Source organism: Staurois parvus, unplaced genomic scaffold (genome assembly GCF_062004578.1).
Source record: "Staurois parvus isolate SC_StPar_1 unplaced genomic scaffold, SC_StPar_1.0 ptg000082l, whole genome shotgun sequence".
NCBI classification, from domain to species: Eukaryota; Metazoa; Chordata; class Amphibia; order Anura; family Ranidae; genus Staurois; species Staurois parvus.
In genome coordinates, this window is record NW_028317878.1 from 196,747 (window position 1) to 217,289 (window position 20,543).

The window sequence follows — 20,543 nt, forward strand, 5'->3', positions numbered from 1 at the left end:
TAATTGGAGCTAGGAGTGAGCCAACCTTGACTCCAATCAGTGTGATGATATTGGATGTGTTGCTGACAGCTGTCCTGCCCTTAAAAAACACACACCAGTTTTGGGTTTACCGGTTTCAAGAAGCACTGGCAAAATATACTGTGGACAGATGAAACCAAGATTGAGTTGTTTGGGAAGAACACACAACACTATGTGTGTAGAAAAAAATACACAGCACACCAACATCAAAACCTCATCCCCACTGTAAAACATGGCGGAGGGAGCATCATGGTTTGGGGCTGCTTTGCTGCCTCAGGGCCTGGACGGATTGTTGTCATTGATGGGAAGATGAATTCCAGAGTTTAACAAGACATTTTGCAGGAAAACGTACGACCATCTGTCCGCCAACTGAAGCTCCGCAGAGGATGGGTGATGCAACAGGACAATGACCCAAAGCATGCAAGTAATTCAACAAAACAATGGCTGCAACAGCACAGAATACGCCTTCTGGAGTGGCCCAGTCAGAGTCCTGACCTCAACCCGATTGAAATGCTGTGGCATGACCTTAAGAGAGCGATTCACACCAGACATCCCAAGAATATTGCTACGCTGAAACAGTTTTGTGAAGAGGAGTGGTCCAAAATCACTCCAGATCGTTGTGCAGGTCTGATCTGCAACTACAGGAAACATTTGGTTGAGGTTATTGCTGCCAAAGGAGGGTCAACCAGTTATTAAGTCCAAAGGTTCACATACTTTTTCCTCCCTGCACTGTGAATGTTTACATGTTATGTGCAATTAAACCATGGCAACATCTAATATTTGTGTAGTATTATGTTCAGCAGACTGTGTTCTTCTATTGTTGTTACTTAGATGACGTTCAGAGCACATTTTATGCCCAATTCATGCAAAACTCCACATAATCCCAAGGGGTTCACATACTTTTTCTGGCAACTGTAAATGATATAGAGGTTGTTATAAATAGTTCAGTCTCAGTGTTTGCTGATATGAAGGTAAGCAGGGCAATAACTTCACTGCAGGTTATTGAAACTTTACAAGAAGGCCTCAATAAAATAGAGGGGTGGGCAACTACTTGGCAAACTAGGTTTAATGTTGAGAAATGTAAATTAATGCACTTGGGGGCTAAAAATATGAATGCAAGTCACTCACTACGGGGAGCACATTTGGGGGAATCCAGGATGGAAAAAGATCTGGGGGGGCCTAGTAGATGACAGACTCGGCAATAGCATGCAGTGCATAAAAAGGGAATTTACTTAACCATTAGCCGCCCGGCCAATGGCCGTTTGGCGGCTTCAAAAGTGTCTCTTCATTCCGGGAGCACGCCATTTGGCGTGCTCCTGCACATGCGCCGTTTGCGCTATTGCAGAGCGGCGCAGCAGTGCAATCTGTCACCGGCCGTGCACCTCGGACACGGCCGATGACAGATCCGAGTACCGGCTCCCGTTGCAGGTACCATGTGACCTGCTGTGACCAATCACAGCAGGTCACATGACAGTTGCATACAATGGATGGCTTCATTCATGATGCCATCCATTGTATACTAGTGCCTAGCTGTGAATGGTCACAGCTAATCACATGCACATGTCATGTGATTAGCTGTGACCAAATCACAGCTAAGCACAAAAAAAAAAAAAAAAAAAGCTGAATGAATCGATTTCATTCAGCTAAATGCTTGCTTATAGCAAAGTAATTCTTTGCTATAAGCAAATTGTGTAAAAAAAAAAAAAAATACTGATCACTTCCCCAAAGTAGTACAATGTTACTATGGTAACATTGTACTATTTTGGTCATAGTAAAATATGAAAAAAAATCTTAAAAAAAATAAAAAAAAATGTAATAAAAAATTAAATATAATAAAAAAATTTAAAAAAATTAAAAAAATATATATATATATATTTTTTTTTCATACTGTCACCAGTCAGTGTCCCTGATCACCGCCATGCCAGTTATATGATGACGCTGTACTGCACTGGTGACAGTATGTAAAAAAAAAATAGTGAAAATAATTTTTTTCATTTTTTCATTTTCGGAAAAATTATGACAAAAAAATACAACTTCAAAAAACTCGCCATGCCTCTTATGAAGTACGTCGGACTGTCTACTCTGCAAAAAGGGTCATTTGGGCATATCTGTACTATTCTGACATTCTTGGACCTCAAGAAATTAGATTGGCCGTCAGTACTTCAGGATTGATCAATATTCAGATATATCCCATAGTTTGTGAACTCTATAACTTTCCTACAAACTAAATAATACATCCTAATTTGGGTTATTTTCACCAAAGACATGTAGCAGAATACATCTCGGCCTAAATTTATGAAGAACAATTATTTATTTGTAAACTTTTATAACAGAAACAAAGAAAAATGTGTTTTTTTTTTCAAAATTTGTGGTCTTTTTTTGTTAATTTAGCAAAAAATAAAAACCCCAGCGGTGATTAAATACCACCAAAAGAAAGCTCTAGTTGTGTGAAGAAAATGATAAAATTTTAGTTTGGGTACAGTGTTGTATGACCGCGCAATTGTCATTCAAAGTGTGAGAGCGCTGAAACCTGAAAAATGGCCTGGGCAGGAAGGTGTAAAATTGCACGGTATTGAAACGGTTAAGAGATAAAACTATAATTCTGCCACTTTATAAAACTCCGGTTAAGCCGCATCTTGAGTATGTCGTCCAATTCTGGTCACCAACCCACAGGAAGGATACGCTGGAAATAGAGAGTCCAGGGAAAGGTGACCAAGTTAATAAGTGGATTGGAAGACCTCAGTTACGAGGAATGGCTACAAGCAATAAACTTATTCTCCATAGAGAAGAAACGCTTGAGAGGAGATAGAGATAAACAAATATCTTAAGGGTGATTCTAGCATAGGAAGTAAGTTATTCAGTCTTAGGGAGTGTGAAGACACGCAGCCACTCAATGAAATTGGAGAAGTGGTTTAGCCTTAAACTATGTAGGGAGTTTTTCACTGTCAGGGTGGTAAGGATGTGGAACTCCCTTCCACAATTAGTGTGTCAGCAGGAAGTACAGATAGTTTCAAAATACTCTTAGATAGGAATATTAGCAAACACAGTATACAGAGATATGGGAAATGGCATTTGACATGAACACCCACACAGGTTGAACTGGATGTGTCTTTATTCAACTTTACCAACTATGAAACTATGAAATTCATTTGATGTCTAACGTCTAAACTGTCATTATGTAGGTTTTTTTCTTATGTGTGAATAATTTATTTATTTACCAGGTACCATAGTAAGTGATCAAAAGCAGTGTTCATTGCAATTGGTAGTTTGGTATGTTTTTTTTATGATTCGTGTAGCTGACATAAAAGGTACTCACAGCTCTTACATTTGTGTTCTGTAATATGACTATGGTTACTTATTCATCTGAAAAATAAATCAGAATTAAGCAGGCTTACATATGAAAAATGTTCTCGCTGTAATACTTCTCTTCAGTGTTGTCTCCCAAAGACTAATGATGTCAAATGTCCAGCCGCGGACCTCTCCCAGGCTGAATGTCGGCTGCTATCATTCAACCAAATTTTTGTAAGCCCGGGCTGTCATTAACACCCCCCTAGGGTTCTGTCACAACACTGGCCTGAGCTTACTGTAGAATACTTTAGACAGCAGCACTTAAGTCATTTCATCATACTGGTGCTCTCTGCAGTATGGAAGACTTCCCAGCATTGACGACCAAAAGACTCCTTGATTCAAGGTACATATATGGGGAAGTTTAAAAATAAGAGGTGCAAGAGAGGTACAGGGGTATAGTTTCAATATTGACATTATACAGATATATTAAAACAACTTTAAAAAGTGTTTGTTTTTATCTTGTCTATCTATATTTCACATGGTACTATATTATGGTTGTTTCTTTTATAGTGTCTTAAATGACAGCACTAATGCTAGTTTAATAATTTATATATGTGTTTGTTTACAGGGAGACAAGGGTGTCACTGGTGCTATGGGACTCATGGGCCCTCCTGGTAGACCTGGTGCTATTGGCCCAGCTGGACCCCCAGGACCAGGTAATAAGAATACATATAACAAACTTTTATAGAGCCAGTACTAAGAATATAGTACTGTTTAGTTAATTTAAAAAAAGATGACAATGCAGTCAGACTAAAGTCTGCAGATGAAGGAACATAATAACGTTGACCACAGCCACCAGTCAGGTCTTTTTGTATGTTTCAGCATATCTATAACACATGGAAATCAGAATCTGCACACAGAGTCCAGTTCTTGTATTTTGTAGTAAGCAAGTCTTTATATAATGTAATACTTCAAGGTGAATCTGTAAAAAGGTTTCAAAAACTGAACAGCCCAGAGATGCCTGCACATGCTATTGTGTTGTGGAGCTCTGAAACTCAGTGAATTTTATAATGATAATACAGACATCAAGTAAGAAGTAAGCCATTTGCCCCCCTCTCCCTTTCTATCCTTCTCTATCTTTTCTGCTTTCATAACAATTCCTAACACTGTATTGTCCCACCTCTACTAAGGTGTTGACTACCATCATTGGTAAATGTCGCACACACTGGGAATCACTGCTGCACAGGGGCAGACTGACCATTTGGGAACCCGGGCACTGCCCGAGGGCCCTGGGTGAGTAGGGGGCCCCATGAGATGCCCCTGGTACCTTTTCATAGGCTTTTTTGGGTGTGGTTTGATTGTGGGCTAGGACACAGGGGCCCCACGATCCCCTATTGCCCGGGGGCCCCATGAGTTGTCAGTCCGCCCCTGCTGCTGCAGTAACTAACAAGAGGTATGTGCAAGCACCTCTTGGTGGTTACACTTCTGTTGCATTAGTTTGCTTACTTTAACATCAGTACAGGTTCACTTTACTAATGAATAACTAAATAATTAAAGTGTATTTAAAGCGAATACCTTTTTTCTAGCATTATAGAGAAAGGGAGAAGTAAACCCTCTGCCAAGTGTTTACTGTTGTCTGTTTCCACTTTGGGGATATTCACCGCTCTATTTGTCCTGGGAATCATTGTCGACTGGACAGAAATAAAAGGGAAATCCTGAATTTTAAAGTTGAACTCTAGGTATGATCTTTATTGCATACTTGCTTTCATTCAGTTTGGCACAATTTAAGTACCATATCTCATACCACATGGGTTTCTGGGGAAGTTGGGGAAGGTGTTATATGAACAGTGGTTGTGCCAAGCCAATTACCCCCTTTGGTCAGTGTAATGAGGGGGATCCGATCCAACAGGATACAGAATACTGCAGTCCATCAGGTATGAGATATGCATACTTACATTGGTCCAAGCAGATGGTACCTGGAGTTCAGATTTAGCATTGGTAGCAGGAGCTGAAAGTAAATCTTCCAGTGGGAGCAAATGATCTGGTGACAGCTGTCTAAGACGGGACTTCCCCTTACCTTGGGGAGACTCCTCTTATTTTCTGTTGCATCTACCAGACAGGAAGTGAAAGGAAATCTCCCCAGCAGACATAGAGCAAAAAATAAATAAATAACCCGATAAGGGTTTTGACCTTATCTTATACTGTCCAAAATGAAAATTGGCCATATTTACATTTTAAAAAACTGAATCTTATTAAGTTTTTTTTCCAGATCATGCTCTTTCTATAGGTGAAATCCTCTAGTAATTACATTTGCCCTGTATGGTGATAGATGGTAGCGTAAGGGCTCAGCAAAGTCCCAACAAGAATACAAAGGCAGTTTTCCTTATGCCCTAATGTTTCAGTCCACACCAATGTGCTGTATTGGGATTTTTGGTGAAGAAAAGTAGGGTGGGATGCATTTTTATGCAGATAAATGGCTATGCACTACACTGCATCTGAACACACTTTTCTGCATGAAGTTGAATATCATCTTGTGAAATTTCAATAAAATAAAAAAAACAAAAACGGTAAACAGTGTAATGCATTGTAACCAAGCACCACACCACCCTTACACAACGCACGCTAATTGATGCATGGTATACAGAGGATATAGCACACCCTCTGGTGTGAATGGGCCCTAAGCATAGCAGCATCTCTTCTTCCATCCTCCTGACAGCTTATCAGTTTGACTGCTTCTGTGGCCATTGTTATGACGCACACACAAACAGCAAAACAAACCTATAGGTAGGGCTGATTGTATCATAAGGTACAGTAGGCCTGTGCCTTTAGGAGTCAAAGGCAAATAGGAGGTTCTCCCATTTATAGTTAATTGTCACTAATTCCATCATTCTATTCTCATCAACTGAGGGTAATTTATGGTAATTTACACAATGATACAATACTCTGTCCTCAGTACAGCTAAGCTCCTTCCTGCCGCTGTAGCTGTCACACAAACAGCACAATGGTTGAAAAGCTTTGTAGATGGGTGGGTGGAGCCTGATGGGAATTCAGAGACACCAGTTCCTCATCAGGTCTGCTCTCCTTGTGATTGACAGCAGACAGTCCCATATGGAAGAAAAATATATTTGAAATATATTTTAAAAATATTTTTCCCTATCATATTGCCATATATTTGAAATGCTACAATTTTGGCCATATTCAAAATATATTAATAAAACAAAAACAAATATATGTAAAACTATATGTTAAAATGACTTTTTTCATATGTTAAAAAAAATTCTGAAGAATTTATTAAAAAAATATATATTTTTAAAAATATTCTTCCGTAATTTTTTTTGTAACGTAAAGTCATTTCAACATATATTTTTAAATATATTTGTAAATGTATTGCAAAAATGTAGATTTGTAGTTTTAAAGACATACAGTATATTTGAAATGTATTTTTAAAAATATTTTTCATATATTTTGTAATAAAAATGCATTTCAACATGCAGTATATATATATATATATATATATATATATATATATATATATATATATATATATCTGTATTTATTATTATTATACAGGATTTATATAGCGCCAACAGTTTGCTCAGCGCTTTACAATATAACAGGAGACAATAAAGCAACAATACAGTTCAATACAAGAGGGAAAGGAGGGCCCTGCTCCTTGGAGCTTACAATCTATTGAAATATATTTTGAAATATGTTGAATATGGCCAAAATTGGAGCATTTCAAATATATGGAAATATATTTGGGAAGAATATTTTTAAAATATATTTCAAATATATCTTTCTTCCATGTGGGATGGGAGGATTTCTTAGCCAACAGGGATCTGCCCACTGCCTGCTGTCAGTCACAAGGAGAGAGTGAACTTGATGGGGAGCTAGTTCCTCAGCTTGCAGGTAAAAATGTGCATGTATTAAAAGAGAAGTATGGGAAACATTTTTTTTAAAATTATACTTACCTATGTGGATGCAGCTTTGGTCCAATGCTGCACCTGTCCCCTGCCGGCTCTAAGGGATCTAAGCTCTCACCACCACTGTGAGCAGAGAGAGGTGACTGAATGATACTGCCAGGCGGGTGGAGCCCCGCACGGCCGCAATTTAATTTTTTTAAATAGTGACAGAGAGCAGAGGGAGAAGATCCCCTGCTTGCTATCACTGGAGGCAGCGGCTGCAGGAATGGGAACATGTTAAAAACAGGTGAAACATGTAACAAAAAAAATCCTAAAAACAGGTGGAACATGTAACAAAAAAATCCTAAAAACAGGTGGAACATGTAACAAAAAAATCCTAAAAACAGGTGGAACATGTAACATGTTCCCAAGGGTGAACTTATCCTTTGACTACTTCCAGTTTTGCTGTCTATGATTTGTAGGTAATTCTTTTTTAGATTTAGTGCAGCCATAGCCCCACTTTGTAAAAGTAATTATTTAAAGTGTTACTAAACCCTCAGCAGTAAAATTAGTCTGTTAATGCAGTAAAGCATGCTTGTTATACTCATTGTGGAACCTAAGGGGTTAATCCTCTGCATTGTGTAAAAAGGCTGTTTGATCCTGTCTTCTCTCCCCCTCCTCTTGTTCAAATGTCCACCTGATATGACCGACTGAACCCGTAGCCACATGCTCAGTTTAGTGTGTTTTGCTAGAGAGGTTTTTTCTTTCTTGGGAGAGTGCATGTGATCAGCACAGGGTCAATCAGCACTGTCCAGACAGAGGTCAAGGGTTCTGCATCCTCCTAAAGCAGAAAAGAAAATTCCTCCTACAAGCTTTAACCAGTGCTCTGCTGAAGTCACAAGACTGCTCAACTGCTGATGAAAATAAGTATTTAGCAGTTTATATTTACTAAAATAATTGCATTTCCATGTTCTGTGTACTGTGGGAGACCAGATATAGTGAATGCAGGGTCCTGGGATTAGTAACCCTTTAAGAACTACCTGAATCTGCCGCACATTTTGGTAAAGCTACCTAAATTGGTGGCAGAGATTTATTTTATCTGGTGCAGCCCATTTTAAAGAGCAACATAAAAGTGTCATAAGTGTTTTGTTGAATTCCCATGAATGTCATTATTACTATTTCAGCTCAGCTAATTGTTGGACCAAAAGGAGAGAGAGGCGTTCCTGGTCCTCCAGGAAGGTGTCACTGCAAACACCCCCAGTCTGTGGTTCACCCTCACAATGAGGAGTCGTTTAATGGAAACAGTTTTGCCAAGGTAACCTGGCCACTTCAACATCTACAGTACCTCAAAATGATCACAGTCCACTGAATACAGCAACATTAACCTCTTCCCGCCGTAAGCATACAGCATATGGGGCCTCTTGGTGGGTGGGGCTTAACTCTGAGTGGCCACATATGTGCAGCCCTGTATAAACAACTTACTGTGCTGAGAGCACACTCCCTGCACGCTCCAAACACGGTAGCTAGTGGTAATCGGCAAGCTCATCACCAATCACAGCGGTCACATGGCCTAAATGCCCAACTTTGCCTCCCAGCATCTAATGGGTACTGAGGGGGTGAGCCAGCATCTGGGTGGATCCAGACATTGTCGGGTTCATTCCAGAGCTTGGAGAGGCTCTATGACATCAGCCGACATCAGGCTTCAGTTTATTCTGGGTCATAGAAGTGCATACCTGTGGCCTACTGGAGAAGTATGGCCAAAAAAGATTTGGCTATACCATTCTTTTCATTTTACTTGCAGACTGAAACAAACTTTTACTATTTCTAATGAAAACAGAACAATTGAGAATAGTGGCAAAAGATTTTCTTTTTTTTATTAAGGAATAGTTATTATTAGTATTGAAATGGGCATAAAATAAGAGCATTAATGTGGACAAAGCTTGCAACCAGGGGCGGACTGACCATTTGGAAACTCGGGCACTGCCCGAGGGCCCGGGGTCAGTAGGGGGCCCCATGAGATGTCCCTGGTACCTTTTTCATAGGCTTTTTTGAGTTTGGGCAAGGATACAGGGGCCCAATGATCCCCTATTGCCCGGGGGCCCCATGAGTTGTCAGTCCACCCCTGCTTGCAACTATGCACCTTCACTTTCCATATATTGTATATATTCAGCAAAAAGAAGAAATAAGACAAGGTCTTTACAGTATAGCATACACAAAAGAAGTATATTACATAGACAAATGGTAAGTTATCAATTGCCTGCTGATCGAAATCAGAGACCTAATCGCAGACTGTACACAGGAATAAGTGCAAAATAATATAGCTGAGTCCATATAATTGATCAGAGTATATTTGGCTGAGAAACTGTGAAAACCTAAACAAAAAAAAGTGTCATATGCCATCTGAAACAGGGACATTTGGTACTTGGCAGTATCCTTAGACATAAAAGATCCCAAATGAGTATACAGTGAAGGAAATAAGTATTTGATCCCCTGCTGATTTTGAATGTTTGCCCACTCACAAAGAAATGATCAGTCTACAAATCGAATGGTAGGTGTATTGTAACACTGAGAGACAGAATAGCAACACAAAATTCAAAAGAAATGCATGTCTAACAAATGATGCACTGATTTGCATGTTCATGAGGGAAATAAGTATTTGATCCCCGTCACAAAACATGACTTAGTACTTGGTGGCACTGCAACCGAAACACGTAAGAGCCACTGTTGAAAATCAAGTAGCAGCTGGGCTTAATGGACAGCAAATAAAAGGTTCTGCCTGCCACATACCCTGTTTTTTATTAACCTCTTTTTAGAATTGATACACAGCGTTCTCTAGATAGCTGTTCTATCACTAATATGCTAGCAAATGTAGTGCAAACAGTCTGCAGTGAGTAGGCGTAAAAACTCCTGTCCGGTTTTTATTGCTGTCTCTGGGAAGTTTCTCCCTTTCAATTTGTCCTGGTGACCATTGCCTCCGTTACAGAAGGTGCTGGGTAACACAAAATGTTAGAAATGTCACAAAAATGAGAAACACGTATTCCTTTGACAACTGTCTAAGATAACATTCCCCTTGCTTTGAAGAGATTTGTTCTCACTTTCTGTTGTGTCTCTGGGATGGAAAGTGAAGGGCAATCTCCACAATGTGACACAGACACAAAAAAAAAACCTGAGAGGGGTCTGAATCTTTGCTCTAGCAAGTTTTGGTTTTGGTTTTACATGCACTTTAACCAAGCTGCTTTTGCCTCTTTCTGATTGTAGTAAAAGAATGTTTGTTAATGATAATGTATAACTTTCTGGCAATAATAAAGTTTATTCTCTTTCTACCCAAGATATTCCTTGTTAACACACAAGAGGAGCTGGACAGCTTGGATATTGAAAATGCTTTGGCGTTTCGTAAGGACCTCAGATCCCTTTATTTTAGAGACTCAAATGGGTGGCTACCTATTCAGGTATGAAACTGTAATCTTTACGGTAAAGATAGCATACACTAAAGATGTGTATTGCTTGATAGCTTTTACAATTTGTAGTATTATCCCAATCATTTTGTATATGATTAAATTGAACCTATTACCCAATGTGCTCTAGCATAAACAAAAATGTAATACATTGCAACTTACTAGTCCTTAGATGGTGGCTACATTGGTTCAGGATAAGTACATATTTAGCTGTATGTCATACTTACCTGCTCTGTACAATGGTTTTCCACAGAGCAGCCCCGGTCCTCTTCTTCTCAAGTCCCCTCGCTGGCGTTCCTCCCCCTTGACTAATGTCCTCAATAGCAAGCCGCTTGCTTTGGGGGGCACTAGTGCGTGCATGCTCCTGAGCCCTGCTCTATGCGCCCATAAGACACATAGAGCCATGGCTCAGCCCAGCCCCCCGATCTATCCTCATTGGCTCACTGACTGTGATTGACAGCAGTGGGAGCCAATGGCTTCCGCTGCTGTCTGAACCACTGAGGACAGGGAGTCCCAGGACAGCTGAGGTAAATCTGGAGGGCTGTGAGGGAGCAGCACAAAGAAGGTTTATTGCTTTCATGCATGGAATGCACAAAGCTAAAAGCCTTCAGCCATTAAAACTACTTAAAGTGAACTTGCCAATTTGAGCTGAAAAAAGCACAAATGTCGTCTTTCTTGTTTAAACTTCAAGTCCCATCAATCCACCATGATAAGGACTGCCAACCCCCCACAACTTTCCAAAATATGGAAAACTTATTGAGAGAGCACATTTCTTACTGACAACCTGAATATGACAGAAACTCTCTTAGAAACTAAGAGAACTGGCATTTAAACATTATAAACATAACAAGTAATCAGCCTGGCTTTTCAATGAAAAAGTCAAAACAGCGTGACAAAATGTGAGCATGACTGCGATTATGAAACATTTGGGGAACCCTGGGATGGAGCCAAAAAAGAAGTCCTGCGGCACGTGTATCGCACTGTGACAAATGATCAGGTTGCACTTAGCAGTAAGAGTGGCATAAAGAGGGATGATTAAACAGTACCTGAGCCACAGTCCTTGTCCCACAGTCCTTGTCCCACAAAATATTCAGATTTACCAAGCTACAAATTGCAGTCTCACAGACACACATGAACCTCAGAACACATGATTTTTTTTTAATTACATTTTCAATTGCATATGCTTTTTGTGCACACAAAAATATGTCACTTTGATTAATAAAAAACACTTTGGTCACAAGTATGTAAAGTATAACATAGTGAATAGGGTGTTGGGGTCAGGAGTAAGTAACATACAACACAGCATATAGAATGCAGCAGTTAGGATGAGGGGGGAGGGGCAGAGAGCAGGGGGAAAAGGGAGACGAGGGAGATGGGGAGGGGGGGGGGTAAAGTCGGCTTCACTGAGAGCTAATGCTGACCAGTAGGTTGAACAAAAGAAAATGGCTTGATTATTTGGATGGGGCAATCCCTTCTACTGAACTATTTTATTCTGACAACAGGGAGACTTCCCTCAAAATGATCACAATACACTTGTCAGCACTGCCAGCTGTAGTCGAGAGAAAAGTTTCCCACATGTTGGTTGATAGATCCACTTCTTTACAATCAGTCTGCCAATATATGGATTGATATTTGGCCGGTCCTGGCTGAAGTGGTTGAAGTTTGATTCATGTATAGCCTGGTTAAAAGATAAGTTCACCTTTGGGAACATGTTACATAGTCCACTTTTTTAGAGTGGAAGAGTTAGCATTACAAAGGTATGAAGGGTGAGGAGGCAATCCTTTGTGGTCACCTACAATTTATCATACAACTCTTGAAAATATCTTTCATAAACATAGGATGGAGAGACTTTTACAGCTGGCACTGTTCATATTACTGTGACCATAAGTGCTATTGAGAGATTTTTCAGTGCTCACACTGTAAAACGGTAATCATGAGGTCATTGGAATTCTTTCAGACCACCGCTTTTTTGGCTGATGGCAGTGGCACCTGTGGAGATGGAATAGTCCAGCATGGAGAAGAATGTGATGATGGCAACAAAATTGTAACTGACAGCTGTATAAGTATGTCTAACCTTCCTTCGGGGGTAAATTGAGAGTAGCAATTTTGTATCATGATTGCTTAAATTTTTTATCCAACTAAATGTTACATACTTTTATTATACTGTAAATATCAGAAGGAAAACATAACTGAAACACTCGACGTGTTTTTTAATACCAGGATGTGTAGAGCCATAGTAACAGTGGCCTTAATACATGAGGATGCCTAGGAAAATATTCACTTTGTGTTGTGTCACTATAAACTTAACACAGATCGCAACATTAAATACACTGCTATTGCTTCATTTCTTTAGGATATTACAAGATACTGAAACATTCCTCTTGGTTAAGCTTTAATTGAAACTCTTGAGAAAAAATTAGCACTCTCAGGTTTCAAAGGTCATCTTAGATTGTTTAGTGTATGTTGGGAGTGGGGACCAAAATAGGCCATTAGGGTACGTTGGGTTAATAGTAGGTCATTAGAGTATGTTGAGAATTAAGATCATATTAGGCCATTAGTGTATCCTGAGAGTTGGGATCATAATAAGCCATTAGGCCCCTTTCACACAAGCAGATTGATTGGGTCCGCCTGTCCGTTTTTCAAGCGGGCCCAATCGGGCGCTCCATTGCTCCCTATGAAGCGGCGGGTGTAAACGGACATGAGTCCGTTTACACCCGCCTGCATCTGATTCGGTCCTGTCCACTAAAAACAGATGGATTGGAATCCGTTCCCCATCTGTCTGGTTGATCGGATCGGATGACAGTCGGATGGAAATGGACAGACAGTTAATTTCCATGTGACAGCCCATAGAGGACAGTGGGCTGTGTCATCCACTTGCTCAGCGGGGATCAGCGGGCAGATCCCCCACAAGCAGATCCGCTGATGGTTCTGCCCTGTCTGAAAGGGGTCTTAGTGTATGTTGGGAATGGGGATCATAGTAGGCCATTAATGTATTTTTGGAGTTGGGATCATACTACGCCATTAGTGTATATTGGGAGCTGGAATCATATTAGGCAATTTGTGTATGTTGGAAGTGGAGATCATATTAGACCATTAACTGATGTTGAGAGTTGGGATCATACTATGCTATTAGTGTACACTGGGAGTATAGATCATATTAGGCTATTAGTGTATGTTGGGATCACATTATGTTATTTGTGTATGTTGGGAGTTGGAATCATATTAGGCCATTAGTGTATGTTTGGAGTTAGAATTATATTGAGCTGTTAGGGTTAGTTTGGAGTAAGCATCATATTAGGTCATTAGTCTATGATGGGAATTGGAATTACGAGATGTTATTAGTGTATGCTGGGGGTTAGAATGTGATATACTAAAGTTTATTGAATGTCGTTTTCTTACTTTAATGTCAAACTCATAACCTGACAATGCAACCTTCTAGATTGCAAGCGTGCCTATTGTGGAGATGGCTACCGACAAGAGGCAGTAGAGGAATGTGATGGTAAAGATTTTGGCTACCAGTCCTGCAGAACATATCTACCAGGGTATGTATGAAAGCATATTTTCCCTGTAACACACATGTCACGGTCACAACAGAAAGCATAAATTGTGTTCTTAAATGGACCCACCATTTAGAGCAAAGTGACATTATCTGTGTAGAGCCCACTCCACCAACTGCATTATACTAACCTCTCCAGCATTCCCCCACCACTCCTTCCTCCATCACAGGCACCAGCAAAATAACCATCTGGTGTCAGATCCAGAAATAGTAGTGATGTCACCACCTTAACCATGTGACAATAGTTGGGCCTAGTGATTACCCACTAGGCCTGACCACAACATAGGAGGAGGTCGCATGCTCTCCCCACATTTAAAAGCATTGGGCATTAGCAGTGGCAGTCACATAAGAAGGAGTGGTAGGGAATGGCTGGAAAGGTGAATATAAGGTGATGGCTTTACACAGACACTGCAACAGTTTGAAGCTTTTTGTTAATTTGGTCACTCAACAATATAACAGCTGCGATGTTACTAGAGCAATGCAAACTCTCCTATGCCAGAAACTACCATGAACCAGCAGTTGCATCTTAGTAATGAAAAGCATTGAGGCGTTTAAACGCAGTCCTATGATCCATGACAGGCAAATAGTAGAACATCTTCATGAGAATCTGAACCTCTTCTTAACTGAAAATACAGAACCACATCTGAGACAGATGCAGCAGAAATATCACACTAAAGTAAATAAAATTGGGACAATATTGGTCAATAAACTGTGTTCTTTTATAGCCTAAAACCCACCCTCTTATGACTAGATTTCACATTCGCATTCCAGCATTAACTTGGAAATCTTTATTTTGCAGCTGATGAAACATCACTAACTGATACTTAAATAGTAGTACTAAAGACTTCCCTAATGGATAGCACTTCCGTGGGTGCCCCATCCAATGGGTGCCCTTACGCATTGACCCTACCATTCTGCCTCCCCTTTCTTCCGTGCTCTTGGAGTTTAGAGGCGTGCAGCTCTCCATACACACAGGTCCCCTGACCCAAGACTTAGACAACCCCATATTTACCCCAGGAATAGCGGTTCCAGCCTTTCTTGGGTGGACTCAAGATAAGCTGTCACCGATTTGTTCAGCCCTACACCAAAATAGAATCCAACCTCTAACCGTTTTAACAACAAATCTACCCTGTGCCCCGGACACTGGTGGCAATACTTTCAATTATGTGACTGTGACTCACTTCCCTCTCCTCCATAGCCATTCTTCACAGAGATCTGACCCCTTTTGAGCATCTCTGTTTGCAGAGGGAACAACCTACTCAGCTTATCAAACAGATCTATGCTATTCTCTTAAAGTTGTTACATTGGAGGCCCCCATATTACATCAGGGAATGGGAAAAGGAGTTGAGCGTTGAATTCTCAGGTGCCCAACTTGTTAAGATTTTCACACTCATGCACAAATCCTGTATCTCCTCAGCAGTACAAGAAAAAAAGCTACAAAATACTTATGTGGTGGTACCGTTGCCCGACACTGCTTTGCAAAATGTACAAAACCATTCTGCCGAACTGCTAGAGATTCGACCACCCATGGGAAACCATGCTTCACATTTGGTGGGAATGCAAGCTCATACACAGTTTCTGGCCGCACATTTTTCGTATCTATGATTTCAGCCCCCCGCACCTCCTTGTCCCCCTCCATTGCTCTCCTTTCGGCACTTACAGGCTCAAAATCCTCAGGTAAAAAAGCATTTCTTCCTCACTGCAGTCAGGTACTGAAAATCAGTGGATGCCCCCAAGGGTGCTCTGTGTCATCCTTACTGTATATCCTTGTGTTGGAACAGCTGGTGGCCCACATTTGCCTGAACAGAGATATCAAGGGTCTGATGATAACAGGTGTCAATCAAGACCACTTTATTTAGAGATGACATCTTATTATATAAAACCTGCCCAAATACCACCCTGCTCAGCCTTGTACTGCTTCTTTCCCACTGCTCAATTCTTTGAGGGTTCACTATTTCTTGTACTCCCGCTTTCCTTCTTCCCTGACCCTGGCACCCCCTTGGGTTCTTTCCCTCCTTCCCTTATCCTTTACTACTTTTCCCCCCAATTTATCCCTTCCTCGTTGTTTTTGCCCACATCTTCCTTCTTAGTCCTCTCCACTTATTCTCTTTTTCCATTCTCATGGTAGGAATAGGTTTTTGTTACATGTCTATTATAGTGGATACTTACAGTCCCGTTCTTATAGAGCTTCATGTGTAGGCGACTACATAGGCTTAAAGTTATATACTAGTTATTCTCAATTAAGTACCATCACATTTGTTATCAAATTAAAATAATGCTCTTTTTGTGCCTTAGGCCAGCCATAGATAATGCGATTTTATTTCCTGCAACCACAGGTTGATGAGGAAATCCCTTTCACAGTGCTATTTTTCCCATGTGCATTTATGGTGTTTAATGGCCATGTGGCTTGTGGGCCCACTCTGTAATCTTTTTATTAACAGAAATTTTGGAAAAGAAAAGCATTCATCTTATAATGGCTCCCCATCAATGACATTTTGGGGGGGATTTACTAAAACTGGTGCACACAGAATCTGGTGCAGCTGTGCATAGTAACCTATTAACTTCTAGGTTTTATTGTTTTAGAATTTTGCCTTTAAATAAACCCCAGATCTAATTTAACAGAATGTTGTTACTGACAGGATCTTCAGGTAGGAAACTGCAATAGATTTGCTTAAGAAAACTGTATACAATGTGGCATGATGCCAAACATACCTGAAATACTTTTAAAGTTAACCATCTCTTTGATGCAACACTCACCATAGTATCCAAAAAAGCAGGTTAGTGTAAGTGGCAGTATATGGCTCCCTCAGTAAACACAAAATATTTTAATAAATTATATGTGTTTAATATCAAACAAAAAATCCAGTTGATAAAATGGAGATTCTTTTTTCAACAGATCTTATGGACAGTTGCGATGCACATCTTATTGCTACATTGACTCCACACAGTGCCGATACTTCACATGAAGAGCCAGTGGAGAGGAACAGAATCAACTTTGATGTCACACAAACACTGGGTGCTAGCATAAAAGAAATTAATCATGACTGGGCAATAGACTAACCCTACAGTATGAGTGAACGAGAAAAACTTGCTGCCGATGGCTTATTGAGAATTGTCATAAAAATGTCTGACTGGAAGAAATAGGACCACAGCATCCTGTCTTAAGAAAACAAGCCAATCAATACTTGCCAGCAAGAATTGTTTCTAACTTACCTTCATAATAAGAACTCTTAACAGGGCGAATGCGTATGGCTGGAACAGTAAATCTCTCTCTACAGGAATATTATATTAAGAAGACAACATGACAAGATTACCTCGATTTAGCACTGTTAACTCTGGATAATGAACTTGTATGTTTTTTTTCCTCTGTCGACTGTTATGAATTGAGCACCAAGCATACCCTGACTTGTGGCATTTTCAGAAGAACATTTAACCTCTGAATGATAATGTGAATCTGGATTGTACTGTACCTCCTATGTTACTTATAAAGTTAGTGTTTAGTCTCGAGTTCCTCTTGTGAATCTTATTGGTCTGGTGCCCTGAGATAAAGCAGGAAATTAAATAAGACGAAGAGGACAAGGAAAGGGATTTCTGGAAAAAAAAGTTGACAAGAAGAGTAATTTGTGGTCAAAGTGGACAATAATGCTGTGTAGACCAAGCACTCAAGGTTGCTCCAGCAAGAAAAAAAACATTGTGGATGATTCCTTGTGTTATCAAATCAATGTCAATGCATGAAGCAGTATTCAGGGTTTAATAAAGTTGGTGTAGCAGTCCCAACACCCCGACATATAGCTTGCACGTCCTTTGGTCTAAAATATGGTCAATAGATGCTGTGCTGTGTCATAGTACCTAAGCCATAAACAATAATACCTATTTTACAATCAAATATAAAAATATTAAATTCAGATAAAAAAGGAAAAAATAATAGAATAGCTGTATATAGTTCTAGTAAGACCAGATGTAATGTACTGCTGTTTTAAGCACTCTTAAGTGTAAAATGTCATACTTTGTTACATAAATTTGTCCATCTTCTTATTTAATTTCCACCTTTTTGTAGACCTTGTAATTTATTTTTATTAATGTACATTTCTGTATACCTTTGCTGTTTTTGCTGCTCTAATAATGTCATGCATAATATTATGCAGAATTGTTTTCTTATTTTTTACTCAGATATCACATTAGCCATCTACGTGCGTCACTGTCCTGTTTTGTCATATTTTGTATAGTATTGTGTACTCTTGGTCCCATGTCTGTTTGGCAGGTTCCAAATGTCTACGTATTATGCACATGCTGTCTGCATTCTATGGGATTTCATGCAGCCTGTTAAGTGTACATAGACTTCTGTATGAATACTACAAAGTTTAAGTGGACTGAAAAAACTCTGGACTGTTATTAAAACAAGCTAATATGCATATTTGTCTATGTTAAATAATTTCCATTGAAAGCCCTATGGGCCAGTTTACAATGATCAAGTAAAATAACACAATTACTGTTTGAACTTTGGCACAAGCAAAGCAAATGAAGACTTGGCATGCATGTGTTCCAGGATATGGTGACAGCATTGCAGTGTTGTCAGTGCGTTGCAGTATGAGCATCAAAAAAATGTAATGCCATGAAAATGCGCTAATGTATGTAGTGTTTGTATCAGTTTTGTCAGTATAATCACATGGGTCTCTTTATCTCTGCATGCCCTTGATCATGGAACTCACCAGTGAAAATAAAACAATCTCCTGTCTCAAATCTGTGACTAATCCTTACACATCCAGAAACCATTGCATTGATTGTGGACAATATTTGGTATGAACAGATTTGCAATTTCAGAGCTATGTTCAGTGTTAATCTAATAGTAAGGGTAAATCCATCCAAAAAGTGATATTTTAGTTTCTGATAGACATTGGACTGTCAAAGTATGAATCTAATCATACATTTTAAAGTTTTGGGTAGAGTGTGGTAAGGGATAGATTTTCTGCCACATTTATGGATGGGCAATACATGGAAAGGGCCATTTTAGAAGGACTAGCATTGAAATGTGTACAACCATGGGTAAAAAAAGTAGAAACTTAAATGGACAGTGAATATAAGAAAAGTTTTACTTCACAACTCAAACAACACAGCAGAGTTGCAAAGTCCCTTTGTATGTTATCTGGACCAGATATACAGTATGTCTCTAGTTTAGTCCAATATACACTATATTGCCAAACATATTGGGACGCCTGCCTTTACACGCACATGAACTTTAATGGCATCCTGGGTCTTAGTCCATAGGGTTCAATATTGAGTTGGCCCACCCTTTGCAGCTATAACAGCTTCAGTTCTTCTGGGAAGGCTGTCCACAAGGTTCAGGAGTGTGTCTATGGGAATGTTTGACCTTTCTTCCAGAAGCGCATTTGTGAGGTCAGGCACTAATGTTAGAGAAGGCCTGGCTCACAATCTCCGCTCTAATTCATCTCAAAGGTGTTCAGTTGGCTTGAGGTCAGGACTCTGTGCAGGCCAGTTAAGTTCCTCCACCCCAAACTTGCTCATCCATGTCTTTATGGACCTTGCTTTGTGCACTGGTGTGCAGTCGTGTTGGAATAGGAAGGGGCCATCCCCAAACTGTTCCTACAAGATTGGGAGCATGAAATTGCCCAAAATGTCTTGGTATGCCGACACCTTAAGAGTTCCCTTCACTGGTACTAAGGGGTCAAGCCCAACCCCTGAAAAACAACCCCACACAATAATCCCCCCTCCACCAAACTTTACACTTGGCACAATGCAGTCAGGAGAGTGCCATTCTCCTGGCAACCACCAAACCCAGACACGTCCATAGGATTTGCCAGACAGAAAAGCGTGATTCATCACTCTAGAGAACACGTCTCCACTGCTCTAGAGTCCAGTGTGGTGTGCTTTACACCACTGCATCAAACACTTTGCATTGCACTTGGTGATGTAAGGTTTGGATGCAGCTGATCGGCCATGGAAACCCATTCCATGAAGCTCTCTATGCACTGTTGTGCTAATCTGAAGGCCACATGAAGTTTGGAGGTCTTTAGCTATTGACTGCAGACAGCGACTTCTGTACACTTTAGCATGTGCTGACCCCGCTCTGTCATTTTACATGGCCTACCACCTTGTGGCTGAGTTGCTGTTGTTCCCAGTTTCTTCTACTTTGTTATAATACCACTAACAGTTGAAAGTGGAATATTTAGTAGCAAGGAAATATCACAGATGGACTTATTGCACAAGTTACAACCTACCACAGTACCACGCTTGAATTCACTGAGCTCCTGAGAGCAACTGATTCTTTCACAAATGTTTGTAGAAGCAGTCTACATGTCTAGGTGC

The 20,543-nt window shown here is 40.1% G+C and overlaps 1 protein-coding gene across 2 annotated transcripts in view; it reads left to right on the forward strand.

Annotated features, from left to right (window-relative positions):
* Nucleotides 1-18,959, forward strand: part of COLQ (collagen like tail subunit of asymmetric acetylcholinesterase) — a 140,665-nt gene extending 121,706 nt beyond the window's left edge. For both annotated transcript variants that reach the window (XM_089669871.1, XM_089669872.1), the window contains 6 exons: nt 3,935-4,022; nt 8,393-8,523; nt 10,538-10,657; nt 12,621-12,726; nt 14,103-14,205; nt 17,116-18,959. In XM_089669871.1, coding sequence (XP_089525997.1) covers nt 3,935-4,022; nt 8,393-8,523; nt 10,538-10,657; nt 12,621-12,726; nt 14,103-14,205; nt 17,116-17,185 — 618 coding nt within the window. In that variant the 3' untranslated portion in view covers nt 17,186-18,959. The remainder of the gene's footprint in view (nt 1-3,934; nt 4,023-8,392; nt 8,524-10,537; nt 10,658-12,620; nt 12,727-14,102; nt 14,206-17,115) is intronic.
* Nucleotides 18,960-20,543: the final 1,584 nt, after the last annotated feature.